General features: G+C 43.4%; 1 protein-coding gene across 9 annotated transcripts in view; it reads right to left on the bottom strand.

The window, feature by feature from the left end:
- Positions 1-16,636, bottom strand: part of pde4ca (phosphodiesterase 4C, cAMP-specific a) — a 59,394-nt gene that overhangs the window by 17,310 nt on the left and 25,448 nt on the right. For 5 of the 9 annotated variants that reach the window (XM_014139813.2, XM_014139814.2, XM_014139818.1 and 2 more), the window contains exons 2-4: positions 3,219-3,410; positions 2,502-2,543; positions 1,754-1,790 (exon numbers count right to left, since the gene is read on the bottom strand). In XM_014139813.2, the coding sequence (XP_013995288.1) occupies positions 1,754-1,790; positions 2,502-2,543; positions 3,219-3,410 (271 nt within the window). The remainder of the gene's footprint in view (positions 1-1,753; positions 1,791-2,501; positions 2,544-3,218; positions 3,411-16,636) is intronic. The other 4 variants (XM_014139815.2, XM_014139816.2, XM_045693928.1 and 1 more) reach the window with 1 other exon arrangement.

Below are 16,636 nucleotides of genomic sequence, written 5' to 3'. Positions count from 1 at the left end.
CACTAGATGTTGGAACATTGCTGCGGGGGACTTGCTTCCATTCAGCCACAAGAGCATTAGTGAGGTCGGGTACTGATGTTGGGCGATTAGGCCTGGCTCACAGTCGGCGTTCCAATTCAACCCAAAGGTGTTCGGTGGGGTTGAGGTCAGGGCTCTGTGCAGACCAGTCAAGTTCTTCCACACCAATCTCGACAAACCGTTTTTGTATGGAACAGGCTTTGTGCACAGGGAAATTGTCATGCTGAAACAGGAAAGGGCCTTCCCCAAACTGTTGCCACAAAGTTGGAAGCACAGAATCGTCTAGAAAGTCATTGTATGCTGTAGCATTAAGATTTCCCTTCAGTGGAACTAATGGGCCTAATCCCAAACCATGAAAAACAGCCCCAGACCAGTATTCCTCCTCCACCAAACTTTACAGTTGACACTATGCATTGGGGCAGGTAGCGTTCTCCTGTCATCCACCAAACCCAGATGGTGAAGCATGTGTCCACTGCTCCAGAGTCCAATGGCGGTGAGCTTTACACCACTCCAGCCAACGCTTGGCATCACGCATGGTGATCTTAGACTTTGTGCGGCTGCTCAGTCATGGAAACCCATTACATGAAGCTCCCGACGAACAGTTCTTGTGCTGACATTGCTTCCTGAGGCAGAAAGGAACTTGGTAGTGAGTGTTGCAACCGAGGACAGACGATTTTTACACGCTACTCGCTTCAGCACTCGGTGGTCCCGTTCTGTGAGCTTGTGTGGCCTACCACTTCGCGGCTGAGCTGTTGTTACACCTAGACGTGTCTTCTTCACAATAACAGCACTTACTGTGGGCAGTTCTAGCAGGGCAGAAATTTGACGAAATGACTTGTTGGAAAGGTGGTATCCTATGACGGTGCCAAGTGGAAAGTCACTGAGCTCTTCAGTAAGTTCATTCTGCTGCCAATGTTTGTCTATGGAGATTGCATGGCTGTGTGCTCAATTGTATACACCTGTCAGCAACGGGTGTGGCTGAAATAGCCGAAACCACTAATTTGAAGGGGTGTCCACATACTGTTGTATGTATAGTGTACCTTATAGGCCCCACCCCCCCATACGTCATACATGTCAGAGTCTGGGCGCCCATCGAAATCTTGAGTCAGCACATTAAAAGAGACGGTATCTGGTTTCCTGCGGGTGTCTTACCAGTCAGCAGCCATATCGAGGGAATGCCGTATTAGATTCCTAGCTTGTTCAGTAAAGTGAGTCCAGTTGTGACGCACTTCCCCCGTCATAGGCCCGGCTGCCGGGATGCGCCAGCCACATGCCAAAGGCTGTTCCGGTGGTCCTCTCTACTAGTGTCACCGGTGCCTAGTGACAGCTGTGACTTCACTGGGCCAATGGCAACAACCTATTTATAGGTATTCTTTTTTTTTAAGTCTTAGTTACTCAGCGTTAGTCAGTGTTCAGTCAGATTTATGAATTATTTCCTTGTTGTGTCGGTGTGCTTAACGAAGGTGAAGCTACATTACAGCTAAATCTCATTCCATATATCTATTTTTTAAGTCTTTTGTATGTCTATTGGCTAGAGAGAGAGAGAGAGGTAAAAGGTAGAAGAGAGACTGCTGAAAGAGCAATGGGCAGGATTCAAACCTATGCTAGCAGCAGTACACTGGTCATGTGCTCCAGTGGCAGCAGCCTAGACCCCTAGACCACCCCAGGTCATTTGGTGAATCATTTGTTTCGGCTGAAAAACACAGGAAAGGGCAGAATATTTCCAAAAACTAACCTGTGCAAATGGTGTCACAATCATGTCTTCTCCATGTCTACAATGGAGAAAAAAAACGGAACAAAATGAGGTTACATCCAGATATTGGTTTAGGCTCTGGTCTTGATGTTTTCAAAGTACAGTAATGGAATCAGTGAAAAAGTTAAACAAAATTGCAACCACTTAGTGCGCATACAATATTTAGGTTAATTCATCCAACATAACTACTGTGGTACTAATGACTACTGTGGTACTACTGAGTACTGTGGTACTAATGACTACTGTGGTACTAATGACTACTGTGGTACTAATGACTACTGTGGTACTAATGACTACTGTGCACATTACACATTTGCAATAATCCTAATCCTTAATCAGGACAGTTGATCAGTGTCTGAAATAAAACTTCAACAACCTGCAGACTGACATTAAAGCAAAGAAAACAGAAAAAGGTAGACCAGGCCAGGTGAAATGCAGGTCAAACAAAGGATGCCATGCACTGTACATTTTATGAACCGTGAGGTAGGGAGAAATTAAAGTGCAACTGGTTAAGTTACAGGGTTGGGGAGTTATGCTAAGGTATTTTCTTGAAGCTTCACATGCAAAACAAAAATGGCTTTCTCGGGGGTCACAGGAAAAACCTAGGGGAGGGCTAAAGTTTTAGTCACTGGTGCCATGGGGAGGGGACAATGGCTCTGAAACCTGTAATGGAGAATGCAGGACAGGCCTTTGAGGGAACCTAGTCAGTGTTTTGTCAAGTTCTTCTCACCGAGACAACCAGTTGACTTCCCAGTGCTTCAAGCTTTCTTCCCTTTAAAAACAGAGGCAAGAGTTGGTGACCTGCAACCGATTAATCACAAACTAAGGTGTTCAGACACGTGGAAACTGGCTTAGGCTGACAGTAGGCTGGAAAAACAAACGGCAGAAGAAGAGAAAAAAAATATGGAAGTGGCCAATTTTTCCGACTTTGTCTATGTCTAATCCTACTGAAGCAGAGTTGACATGCAAGCGTGCTGGGATGGAAAGAACTGCTGGTTTCAGTAATAGGGGCTTTCAAACTGGAGGACGGTAGATTTTCCAAACCCACAGAGCAATATGGTTTAATATAGCTTTTTGTGCTAATAAAACTGTGCTACATAAAAAAAGCACAATAAAGCGCTTAAGATACAGTCCACTTCGTAGGCTCTTTCACAGAATAACTTAAGGGACCACACAAACTACTGTAGTATAAGGGAAAGATTTCAAATTGGCCTAACATGTTCCTCATGCTTTGCAATTGGAATTCCCTTTTGGAAAGCGATCCAAGAAACGACTTGCTTTCCACATACGATTTGATCTGTTCCACCAAACCTTGGAGTGGAAAACCTTGTATCATCAAGGCCTACAGTGAGACATCTCTGCCATGACACTTACCAATAGATATGAGAGGAAGGTGAAAGGTCACAGAGGGAGACATTAACCAATAGGAAGGGGGGGGGGCACTTACAGCTCACTGGCAGTGGAGGAGTTCCTCGAGGGGGCCTTGGGTGAGAGGTCAAAGTCAGAGTCGGAGCGGTAGAGGAAAGATTCCCGGCGCTGGCTGTGGGCGTAGTTGGCCTGGAGCACCAGGCCGGAGCCGGGACTGGCCTGGGGGTCCAGAGGGCTACGCCCCACCGACAATCCATTCTCAACATCAAAACTACGGGGGAGATAAAGAGGAAGAGAGAAGATGAGGAAATAATTCACTGTTCTTAACATCCAGTTCTCACTCATTTCTTCCTATCATTCATCAATGATCATCATCATAATAACCATGCTCCAAAAATCATTGGAATTTCTTAAAAATGATGCCCTGTCACTCAATAGATTGAACGCACCTTGTGCACACAGCATACACTCACATTTCGTTATCGCACAATACACAAAAGATTTGAATAATTCGCAACAATGCACTTTTCTTTGAGACTGATGTCTAGTCATCACCAAAGGGTCTCAGGTAGACCAGACAAAGGAATCAACCCCCCCCCAACCCCCCACCCCCCTCCTCAACAAATTAAGTTCATTTCAGAAAGCCCCCAAACTAAAAATATAAAAATGGCGTCAATCATCGCACAAACCCCTTTCAACAATGAATGTGATTTATTAAAAGCACAGGAAATGGCAGCATTTTAAAAAAGGCCCATCATTGTTCCAAGTCACACCAATAAACCTGATATGAAAGAAAACATTTGTGGTTGAGAGGGCAACAAAAACATATAATAACGCATTGTGGAGTTGGGTACGTCAGAAAACGTTTCAATGGCACTCAGGAAGAACAGTGTATCTGAATGGTGTTGGCTGGTCAGACTGTGGGAACTGGCTATTTGATGACGAGGGTCAGTCTGAGGTAGCTGCTACCAGGACTCCTATAAACTATAAAACCATCTTTATGGCAGTTCTATAAACTATAAACCATATTTAAGGCAATTCATATAGATATGAACACATCCATATGGATTCAGATTACTGCATCTCTGCCATGCGTAGCCAAGGTTGACATGCATGAACAGTTCTCTTTGATAATAACGCATCTCAATAGTCTAAAGGGGCTTCCTCTCCTCGTCTCCTTCCCTTCATCTGCGACAGATCTTAAAAACACAGGTGGATCAAAGGAGCCCCCCCCCCAAATGAATTCTACACTACCTATCTGCCCCATCACATCCACCAGCAGAGCATTTTCAGATCTGCGCAGACAAAGGGAAGGAGACGAGATAAGGAAGCCACTGTAGATTATTGAGATGCGGCCAAGAGTCTGCACTGCCTATAGTCGAGGGAACTGGGATGGAGCCACGCATTGATTGGGCTGCAAGATCAGCGTGATGTAGGATTCGGGGTGGGGGGGGGTGGGGGGGGGGGTTAAAAATAGCCCTTCAGTATTGACGTGGTAGAATGTGAGGTGTGCTATTTATAGACTATAGACTCTTCAGGTAGAGTGGAGTGTCCCGATCGCACCGGGCATGGTCCGTCTCCAGCCAAATAAAGGCATTTCCACCTTGATCCACATCCACAGTCCCACAACCTCCGTTACCATCCAAGCTTTGCTCCACTTGGTATGCAGGTTCTGATGAACTCCAGAGCCCGAAAACCGTTTGCAGAAACCGTGGCGGTTCTTGGACAGAGACTGGATGTACCTCGATCCCTTTGCAAATAATTAGTGCGGAGTGATATGAAGGGAAAAAAAAAAAAACCTTCATGCTAAAACCGTTATGGAATACGTAATTGAAACTAACCCGAGCTAGAACTTTCCCCGTAGACGTCTCTCGTCTGATGACACGAGGCAATTAGACAACATTAACATCTGTCGTTTGTCCGATGAGCTATTAAACAGTAGAGCCAGTGGTTTCATGGCAAAATCAAACTTTCTGCTCTACTTTGGGAACCCCACTGGAGGGATTTCTTTTGCTGGCAGTCAGGTGCATAGAAATGGGTATTGATACATAATAGATCATTTCAGATGTATACAGTACATACTTCATACATTATTGTGGTCATAGTACATTATATTGCCAAAACACCTGTTATATTAAATATATCACAGCATAAAGTACTATGTCTATATGCAGGAACACGATTTATACAATGAATGTATTTTCTGTTTGCAAAATTGCATACAATGTAAGTAAAAAATTATATCTACACAATATGTTATATACAGTGGCAAGAAAAATGTGAACCCTTTGGAATTACCTGGATTTCTGCATATATTGGTCATCAAATTTGATCTGATCTTCATCTAAGTCACAACAATAGACAAACACAGTGTGCTTAAACTAATAACACACAAATTATTGTATTTTTTTTGTCTATATTGAATATATCATTTAAACATTCACAGTGAAGGTTGGAAAAAGTATGTCAACCACTAGGCTAATGACATCTCCAAAAGCTAATTGGAGTCAGGAGTCAGCTAACCTGGAGTCCAATCAATGAGACGAGATTGGAGATGTTGGTTAGAGCTGCCCTGCCCTATAAAAAACAATCACAAAATTTGAGTTTGCTATTCACAAGAAGCATTGTCTGATGTGAACCATGCCTCGAACAAAAGAGATCTCAGAATACGTAAGATTAAGAATTGTTGACTTGCATAAAGCTGGAAAGGGTTACAAAAGTATCTCTAAAAGCCTTGATGTTCATCAGTCCACAGTAAAACAAATGGTCTATAAATGGAGAAAGTTCAGCACTGTTGCTACTCTCCCTAGGAGTGGCTATCTTGCAGTCATCTATGAAATATGACTGCAAGAGCACAGCACAGAATGCTCAATGAAGTTAAGAAGAATCCTAGAGTGTCAGCTAAAGACTTATAGAAATCTCTGGAACATGCTAACATCTCTGTTGACGAGTCTACGATACGTAAAACACTAAACAAGAATGGTGTTCATGAGAGGACAACACGGAAGATGCCACCGCTGTCCAAAAAAACCATTGCTACACGTCTGAATTTTGCAAAAGTGCACCTGGATTTTCCACAGCGCTACTGGCAAAATATTCTGTGGACAGATGAAACTACAGTTGAGTTGTTTACAAGGAACACACAACACTATGTTTGGAGAAAAAAAGGCACAGCACACCAACATCAAAACCTCATCCCAACTGTAAAGTATGGTGGAGGGAGCATCATGGTTTGGGGCTGCTTTGCTGCCTCAGGGCCTGGACAGTTTTCTATCATCGACGGAAAAACGAATTCCCAAGTTCATCAAGACATTTTGCAGGAGAATGTAAGGCTATCTGTCTGCCAACTGAAGCTCAACAGAAGTTGGGTGATGTAAAAGGACAACGACCCAAAACACAGAAGTAAATCAACAACAGAATGGCTTCAACAGATGAAAATACTCCTTCTGGAGTGGCCCAGTCAGAGTCCTGACCTCGATTGAGATGAGATGCTGATTGAGATGATGTGGCAAGACCTCGAGAGCGTTTCACACCAGACATCCCAAGAATATTGCGGAATTGAAACAGTTTTGTAAAGAGGAATGGTCCAAAATTCTTCCTGACCGTTGCGCAGGTCTGATCCGCAACTACAGAAAACGTTTGGTTGAGGTTAATGTTGCCAAAGGAGGGTCAACCAGTTATTAAATCCAAGGGTTCACATACTTTTTCCACCCTACACTGTGAATGTTTACACGGTATGTTCAATAAAGACATGAAAACGTTTAATTGTTTGTGTGTTATCAGTTTAAGCAGACTGTGTTTGTCTATTGTAGTGACTTCGATGAAGATCAGATCAAATGTTACGACCTATTTATTCAGAAATCCAGGTAATTCCAAAGGGTTCACATGCTTTTTCTTGCCACTGTACCTGTTTTAGGATTAAAACCAAAAACGTGTCAATCAAATGGAGAGAACAATAGGCAAGCCAAAAATATATATGGCTACAGTAGGCACTGCATTCAATTTGCCATCCACTTCATTCCCTGGGATGTTGCATGAGGACAAGACGCTGGTCTAATACAGTGTGTTATGTAATCGATGCTGAAGCCCTCCTCCATTCATATGACAGAATACTATAGATACTGTAGCCACAGAAAGCGATGGGGGAGACACTGGCCGTGACCCCACTCTCCGAGGTTCTCAGGGAGAGTTGGGATATGGAAAAAACACATTTCCAATTCCCACATGCGTATAAAACACACTTGTACATGTGTGAAACAGGACAAATATAAGCATCCACAAAAGTATTATTTATTACTATGTAGGAGCACAGACTGTTCAGTGCTGAGACGAGCAGAGAGAGAGAGCGTGAGAGTGAGCGAGAGAGATTCCCAAACCTTCCATAACAAAGCCATCACCTACAGAGAAATAAACCTGGAATAGAGCCCCCTAAGCAAGCTGGTCCTGGGGCTCTGTTCACAAACACAAATAGACCCCACACAGCAACACAATTAGACCCAACCAAATCATGAGGAAACGATAATTACTTGACACATTGGAAATAATTTACCAAAAAACAGAGCAAACTAGAATGCTAGTACACAGTGGCAGAATACCTGACCACCGTGATTGACCCAAAAATAAGGATATGTACAGACTCAGTGAGAATAGCCTTGCTATTGAGAAAGGTCGCCGTAGGCAGACCTGGCTCTCAAGACAAGACAAGCTGAGGTGAACATGAGGTGGAAACTGAGCTGCACTTCCTAACCTCCTGCCAAAAGTATGACCATAACAGAGACACATATTTCCCTCAGATAACACAGACGCACAAAGAATTCGAAAAAACAAATCCAATTTTGATAAACTCCCATATCTATTGGGTGAATTACCACAGTGTGCCATCACAGCAGCAAGATTTGTGACCTGTTGCCACAAGAAAAGGCAACCAGTGAAGAACAAACACCATTGTAAATACAACCTATATTTGTGTTTATTTATTTTCCCTTTTGTACTTTAACTATATGCACATCATTACAACACTGTATATATACATAATATGACATTTGAAATGTCTATTATTTTGGAACTTTTATAAGTGTAATGTTTACTGTTAATTTTATATTGTTTATTTCACTTTTATGTATTATCTATTTCACTTACTTTGGCAATGTAACTGCCAATAAAGCCCTTAAATTGTAATTGAATTAAGAGAGCACAGGTTGTTCAATACTTCGACACATTAGGGCATTTCGCTCGTAGTGTACATACTGAGCGTGAGGGGATTCTATATTGAACGAGGTGGCATTGCTAGGGGCGCTGTGCGTGTATGTACGTGTGTGTGTGAGAGTGTGAGAATGTGTTGTGTTCTAAAAATACCTGTGCCATCGCTCCCTCTCTCTCTCATCCTCCTCTGGCGGATTCTAGACACTGACTGTATGGCTATTTGTGCATCTGCAGCACGATCGCTTCTGTCTCTGCGCTGCAAAAAATAGCCTCTCCGTGCTGGGAATAGAGGCAGAACATCTAAAAATAGGTTTTCAGGTGAATCGGGCTCCCACTTTCTCTCATTTTCTCTCCTCCCCCCACTCCCATCGCCGAGACCATAGTCTTCCCTTCATTCATAAATATTTCTGAAGGGTTTCTATTTTAAACAGATGCCAGGCTAAATTTAGTTTCCATCAAAAAATGTCCGCCCACGTCTTTCCCTCGCTGGCACTTGCACAGCTTTTCTCCTCAGCGGCTCGGTTCAAAGCCGTCTGAATGGGCCTTCTGATTTAATCATCAGTTTTTACTTTATTTACCTTTCAGTTGAGTATTACAGTGACGCCGTAGGCTACCACGGTTGATTCGCTCGTACATGTTGTGCAGTGCGAGAGTATACATTGTTTCCTTTAGCACACTCTTGGGCTAATTGTTGTTCAATATGTATTGAAAGTACAAATACATTTCTGAAATATGAGTATCATTACACTTGGCACATTGGAAGTGTTACATTAGCCAATTTTCAGGCATATCTACAAAACATGAGTGTATTCATACTGTGATACAACAAATAATGCTGGACACATGCAATAATGTGCATGTTTGACTAAGTTTCAAATCATGTTCATACACTTAAAGATACGCACCACAGTTCTACATGTCCAACCTAGGGTTTTGTATATGGATGCGAGCCACCATGGAGAAATGCTGAATATGTTATCTGTATTTGTTTGGAGTTCAGGGTTTAAATTCAGAGCAGAGGAAGCTCCCATATGGCACCACTATGGCTTCTTTGTGCTTCTGTACTTAAAAAAACTCCATTGTCTTCTCTCATTCCCATACCTACCAGTCATACCCTCAGGCACAAACAAACACAAGTGTGAACAGAAATTAAAAGAGCGGAAAGGAAAACCGTCCAAAATAATCCTGGGGGGAGTGGGCGTTCAACATAAGATTGGGAACATAGTGAGTGATCGGAGAGCTGTAGTTATTGAACATCTGAATGTGAATGTTTGTTCTACTTGGGATAGGTTTCCCTCTACTGGGCTTTGTTGAAATCACAAGCCTTGAATTGACTCAACCGAGTGTGCCTTAGAACAGTGGTTCCCAATCTTTTTTAATTACTGTACCACCAACTGAATTTTGCTTTGCCCGGAGTACCCCTGAAGTACTGCCTCTTTTCAAGTATCCCCTGTGGATAGGCCAAGTACCCCCAGGGGTCGTAGTACCTCTGGTTGAGAACCACTGCCCTAGAACATGGGTTACCAATCTTTTTTTGGGGCCGGGGACACATTTTGTGATGGCAAATTCATCAGGTACCCCCTCAAAATCCGAACACAACTCCGACTTTAGCGTGTGCAAAGAAATTGCATACAATGAGTTTTATCATGAATGCTGCAGTACATGGCCAGACTAACCAAGTCTCAGACCCTGTGAAATAACATTTTAAAGCCCCCACCCCAACCCTTTTCAGTTTTAAAGCTAATTTCCTGCAACTCTACACATTTTCCCATGGAGAAGAGAGACAATTTTGCAGTTTTAAAGCTTAAATTACAGTGCACTTATTTTCAAACCCCAAAATGTAGGGAATACAAGAAGTATTGAGTTGAAAACTGGATCATTGATGGAATACTTTGGATCCCTGTGAGTCTCCCAGGTCCTGTTGTGCATCGAAGTGTATATTGTAGATCAGGGCTGTTCAATGTCGTTCCTGGAGGGCCGAAACATTTCTGTTTTTCGTCCTTCTCCTTTTAATAAGGGACTTCAGACTTGGGACACCTTCTGAGATCAATTAACTAGTACCCGGTAGAAACAAAAACAGTAGGACCGGAATTGAACAGCCCTATTAATAATATTACATTGTATTGTGTTGTATTGCACCGTCTACCTTCTTCCATAGACCCGTTGGCCAAATGTATTTCATCTGTTGTCGCTAGCAATATTCATTTACTTATTTGTTATCTTGCCGCGGACTCCCTGCAGTACCTCCGCGAACACCAGTTTGGGAACCATTGCCGTTAGAACACGAGAGAGATGCTAGTAAAAACAACTATTAAAAGCTATTGAATATTTATTGTGATTTATTTTCTCTTTCTTCTTCTTATTTTTTGAAATAGGTCTAGTCGTATTGTTCTTTAGTCTCAGTGTTCTTAGCTGTTCCTGTCCATTAGTGTTCTGTATTTTGCCATGTTCTATGTTTTGTGTGGAACACAGGAAGAATAAATGTTGCTTCTTAAAAAAAAAGACCCCAAAAATCATCATTGATATTCTCATGATAAAAGCCCTTCACACATGAAGATTGCATGATACCACACTAGTTCTAAACACACATTTTCCCCTCTGGCAATCAATAAGATATCTTCATTCATTATCATAAAAAATGTAGGTAAGTTACTGTCAGGGCCGTAACTACATATGAAGGCATAGAGTAATTAAAAATAGTATATATAAGGGCCTCCCGAGTGGAGCAGCAGTCTAAGGCACTGCATCGGGTCTAAGGCACTGCATCGCAGTGCTTGAGGCGTCACTACAGACCCGGGTTTGATCCCAGGCTGTGTCACAACCGGCTGTGACTGGGAGTCCCATAGGGCAGCGCACAATTGGCCCAGCGTTGTCCGGGTTAGGGGAGGGTTTGGCTGGGGGTGGTTTACTTGGCTCATCGTGCTCTAGTGACTCCTTGTGGCAGGCTGGGCGCCTGCAGGCTGGTTTTGGTCGTCAGTTGCACAGTGTTTCCTCTGACACATTGGTGCAGCTGGCTTTCAGGTTAAGAAGCGCGGTTTGGTGGGTTATGTTTCGGAGGACGCATGACTCGACCTTCGCCTCTCCTGAGCCCGTTGGGGAGTTGCAGCAATGAGACAAGATCGAAATTGGGGAGAAAAAGGGGGTTAAATACACACATATATATATATACACACATACTATATATACACATATATATACAAAAGTATGTGGACACCCCTTCAAATGAATGGATTCGGCTATTTCAGCCACACCCGTTGCTGACAGGCGTATAAATCGAGCACACAGCCATGAAATCTCCATAGACAAACAATGGTAGTAGAATGGCCTTACTGAAGAGCTCAGTGACTTTCAACGTGGCACCGTCATAGGATGCCACCTTTCCATCAAGTCAGTTTGTACATTTCTGCCCTGCTAGAGTAGCCCCGGTCAACTGTAAGGGCTGTTATTGTGAAGTGGAAACATCTAGGAGCAACAACAGCTCAGCAGCGAAGTGGTAAGTCACAGTAGGGGACCGCCGAGTGCTGAAGCACGTAGCGAGTAAAAATCGTCTGTCATCGGTTGCAACACTCACTACCGAGTTCCAAACTCCCTCTGGAAGCAACATCAGCACAATAACTGTTAGTCAGGAGCTTCATGAAATGGGTTTCCATGGCGCTACAGCATACAATGACATTCTAGACAATTCTGTGGTTCCAACTTTCTGGCAAGAGTTTGGGGAAGGCCCTTTCCTGTTTCAGCATGACAATGCCCCTGTGCACAAATCAAGGACCATACAGTAATGGTTTGGCGAGATCGGTGTGGAAGAACTTGACTGGCCTGCACAGAGCCCTGACCTCAACCCCATCGAACACCTTTGGGATGAATTGGAACGCAGATTGCGAGCCAGGCCTAATCGCCCAACCAGTCTGCCCGACCTCACTAATGCTCTTGTGGCTGAATGGAAGCAAGTCCCTGCAGCAATGTTCCAACATCTAGTGGAAAGTCTTTCCAGAAGAGTGGAGGCTGTTATAGCAGCAGAGGGGGGACCAGCTCCATATTAATGCCCATGATTTTGGAATGAGATGTTCGACGAGCAGGTGTCCACATACTTTTGGTCATGTAGTGTATATATCAGCAGTTTTCCTTGTTTTATGTCACTCACTGACAGTCACTCAACTAGCCCAAATCAGTAAAAAAAAAAAAGTTTGGTAAATTAGTGTAGTTAGTCTAGACAGCGATCTAAACTTGTAGTAATCCTTGCCAAATTACCGACTGGGAAACCAGGGTACATGACCAGGTGCCCTGACCTCCAGTGGGCCCCATTGATTTTGTTAGTCACTCTCACTCAGATATCATATTACCATGGCATAAGTAATGGCAAAATGTGTAGAATTGCAGGAAAGTTGCTTTAAAACTTCAAAAATGTCCCCCACCCCACGCCATGGCAAAATGTGTAATTGCAGGAAATTAGCTGTAAAATTGCCACACATTTTTTTTATTTTGTAAAGCCAAAGGAATTTGTTTACTTTTTTGTTAATAAAATACTTTTTGTGCTAAGAGATCGTTATGTACGTATTAAATGATAGTTTTTGATCCCAGGGTTGTGTTCATGTGAGTTAACGTGTAGCGGCTAATTGTATAGCTAATAGGCCATGTGTTTGTAAATCGACTGAGGTCAATGAAGCATCAGCAGCCAAGGTGATAATGATCTGCGGTCATTTTTGCTTGTTTTTGCTGTTCTCCAAACAGCATTTAGAGTTTTTAAATTGTATAGAAGAATCCCCACACCCCAAACGCCACCCCGCTGTCCGGACCTCACTAAAACAAACCCTGGTTACGGCCCTGGTTACGGCCCTGGTTACTGTGCAATCCAAGAGCTTTTGTGTACAGAACCGCATTAGGCTGGGGGCCAGACAGACAGACATGAAGACAAACCCACAGGAGCAAATACCATGTTTCTCTGAAACACACCTGATTCTCTGTTCAAAAGCTCACATTCCAGGCGGGAACCTTTCCAGAAAGAAAAGGAGGCGTGTTACTTAATATGCTGCCTGGTAAGTAGGCGTGATTGATGTCAGCCTGTCAGTAGGTTGGCTACCTGACACCCCGCCTGCGTCACTGCATGTCACAGCTGCGTCAGTTCCAGCTGGAGAACATTAAAGCACTGGAGCGCCCTGCCTGCGCTGCGGGGGGTCTACCTCGTCCCTCTGAGGCACGGTACGAGTGTTGGAGAGAGATTACGAGAGGCAGAGGAGAGTAAGAGTAGCTCCGAAAAACCAAACCAGGCCAGGCCTGTCATCTGACTCCTCATCCATCATTCTCATCCACAGAACTCTCCAGACATACACCCACTGTACAGTTAGTTACACCCGACTCCAGCACCGGCTGGCCGATTCATAGGGGCTTTGAAACGAAGAAGCTCCCACTAGATGCTTATAACGCTACTTGCAGAACTTGGTAGGCTATTGGTTTACTTTACGGTCCTGGTAATGGTGTTAGCCCAATCTTTACTATAAAACCATGTCGTAATAAGGGACACGATACCTTTGCTACCTAATGTTACTTGTGAGAATTCACCGCAATTGACAACTACCTACTGCTAAATGATGGGTAATGAATCCCAAAGAGGAATTATTTGGTAATCATCATGAAATTACTATTTTACCATTTCTATGTCATATCTGGTAAACAGAAGCCTGTCAATTAAAGCCGAACCCAGTGTCTCACTTTTTTGAAGCGAGAAGTGCTAACTCTGACAAGGGTTCGTAAACAGAAATTAGCATTGTCTTGTTATAAACTCCATTGCACCTGCAAGGGTACTAAAGAGCAACACCACCAATGCTATATGGGATCCTTGGAACATTCTGACCCTAACCCCTACCCTAACCCTTACCAGAACCATTTAAAATTTAAACTTCAATGGGGGTAGGGATGTCCCAAAGATCATAGATAGCAAGGACCCCTCAAAGAGGGAAGGTAGGCAGGAGGAGGCGAGATCAGCTGAGACCATTCTAGCCAATGAGAGGGAACATACGCATGTGAACAACAGGCACAACTAATGAGTGCTTATCTCACGTGGACAGATTTTGGGCGGAGTAAGTCCTCTTGAGTCGCCTCTTCCTCTCTGGCAGGACTTGTAACATTCTGACTAGACCGGGCGTGTGCGCCATTGCACGCTTGTTGATTTTGTCCACCCACACCAGACGCAATCAGGACACACAGGTTGAAATATCAAAACAATATATTTGGGGACAGGTCAAAAAGCGTTAAACATTTATGGCAATTTAGCTTGCTAGTTTGCTGCAGCTAGCTAATTTGTCCTGGGATATAAACTTTGGGTTGTTATTTTACCTGAAATGCACAAGGTCCTCTACTCCGACAATTAATCCACAGATAAAAGGGTAAACAGAGTTAGTTTCTAGTGATCTCTCCTTCTTTGGACTTTATATGGCGGTTGGCAACCAACTTTAAGGTGCATTACCACCACCAACTGGACTGGGGTGTGGACCTCAGTTCATCTTTCAATCTCCCACGTGGGTATATGCTCCTAAAAACCAATGAGGAGATGAGAGAGGCGGGACTTGCAGCGCATCAAGCGTCACAAATAGAACACAGTTCTATTTTAGCGCCTGGCTACGCAGACGCTCGCGAGCAGTTTGGATGAAATGATTGAATAACATGTATGTGTACATTTATTTTGCAATGCTCGCGCTCGCGACGTGGGCGGTGTGGCCAGCATGTCTGGCCAATACAAAAGAAGAGCCGTGAGCAATGATGTTATTACACAAGCGTGTCCACTCAGTGAAAGCTACCGTGAGCAGAAAAGTCTCCTTCATAACTAAACTTTCTTCTATGTTTCAGTTTCTTTCTCATCAGTAGCGTGTGAAATAAGGTTGTGGTCCTAAATCCACTGACTCCAGACAGAGGGAGAGTGTGACTAGGGCGATATGGCCGAAAAGTCATATCTCGATTTTTTTCAAACCTATGGACGATTCACGATATACAGTACCAGTCAAAAGTTTGGACACGCCTACTAATTCAAGGGTATTTCTTTATTTTTTACTATTTTCTATATTGTAGATTAATAGTGAAGACATCAAAACTATGACATAACACATATGGAATCATGTTGTAACCAAAAAAGTTAATTTGGGGAATTTCTTTGAGCCAGTCAGTTGTGTTGTGACAAGGTAGAGTTGGTATACAGAAGATGGCCCTATTTGGTAAAAGACCAAGTCCATATTATGGCAAGAACAGCTCAAATAAGGAAAGAAAAACGACAGTCCAAAATTACTTTAAGACATGAAGGTCAGTCAATACGGAATATTTCAAGAACTTTTAACGTTTCTTCAAGTGCAGTCGCAAAAACCAACAAGCGCTATGATGAAACTGGCTCTCATGAGGACCACCACAGGAAAGCAAGACCCAGAGTTACCTCTGCTGCAAAGGATATGTTTATTAGAGTTACCAGCTTCAGAAATTGAAGGCCAAATAAATGCTTCACAGAGTTCAAGTGACAGACACATGTCAACATCAACTGTCCAGAGGAGACTGCATGAATTAGGCCTTCATGGTCGAATTGCGGCAAAGAAACCACTCTAAAGGACACCAATAAGAAGAATAGACTTGCTTGGGCCAAGAAACACGAGCAATGGACATGAGACCGGTGGAAATCTGTCCTTTGGTCTAATGAGTCCAAATTTGAGATTTTTGGTTCCAACCACCGTGTCTTTGTGAGACGGAGAGTAGATGAACGGATGATCTCTGCATGTGTGGTTCCCACCATGAAGCATGGAGGAGGAGGTGTGATGGTGTGGGGGTGCTTTGCTGGTGACACTGTCTGTGATTTATTTAGAATTCAAGGCACACTTAACCAGCATGGCTACCACAGGATTCTGCAGTGATACGCCACCCTGTCTGGTTTGCGCTTAGTGGGACTATCATTTGTTTTTCCACAGGACAATGAACCAAAACACACCTCCGGGCTGTGTAAGGGCTATTTGACCAAGAAGGAGAGTGATGGAGTGCTGCATCAGATGACCTAGCCTCCACAATCACCCGACCTCAACCCAACTGAGATTTTTTGGGATGAGTTGGACTGCAGAGTGAAGGAAAAGCAGCCAACGAGTGCTCAGCATATGTTGGACCTCCTTCAAGATGGTTGGAAAAGCATTCCTTATGAAGCTGGTTGAGAGAATGCCAAGAGTGTGCAAAGCTGTCATAAAGGCGAAGGGCGGCTACTTTGAAGAATCTCAAATATATTTTGATTTGTTGAACACTTTTTTGGTTACTACATGATTCCATATGTGTTATTTC

This window comes from Salmo salar, chromosome ssa14 (genome assembly GCF_905237065.1).
Source record: "Salmo salar chromosome ssa14, Ssal_v3.1, whole genome shotgun sequence".
In the NCBI taxonomy this organism is placed as follows: domain Eukaryota; kingdom Metazoa; phylum Chordata; class Actinopteri; order Salmoniformes; family Salmonidae; genus Salmo; species Salmo salar.
Note: the sequence above shows the minus strand (reverse complement) of the source record. Positions and strands in the feature narration are given on the sequence as shown.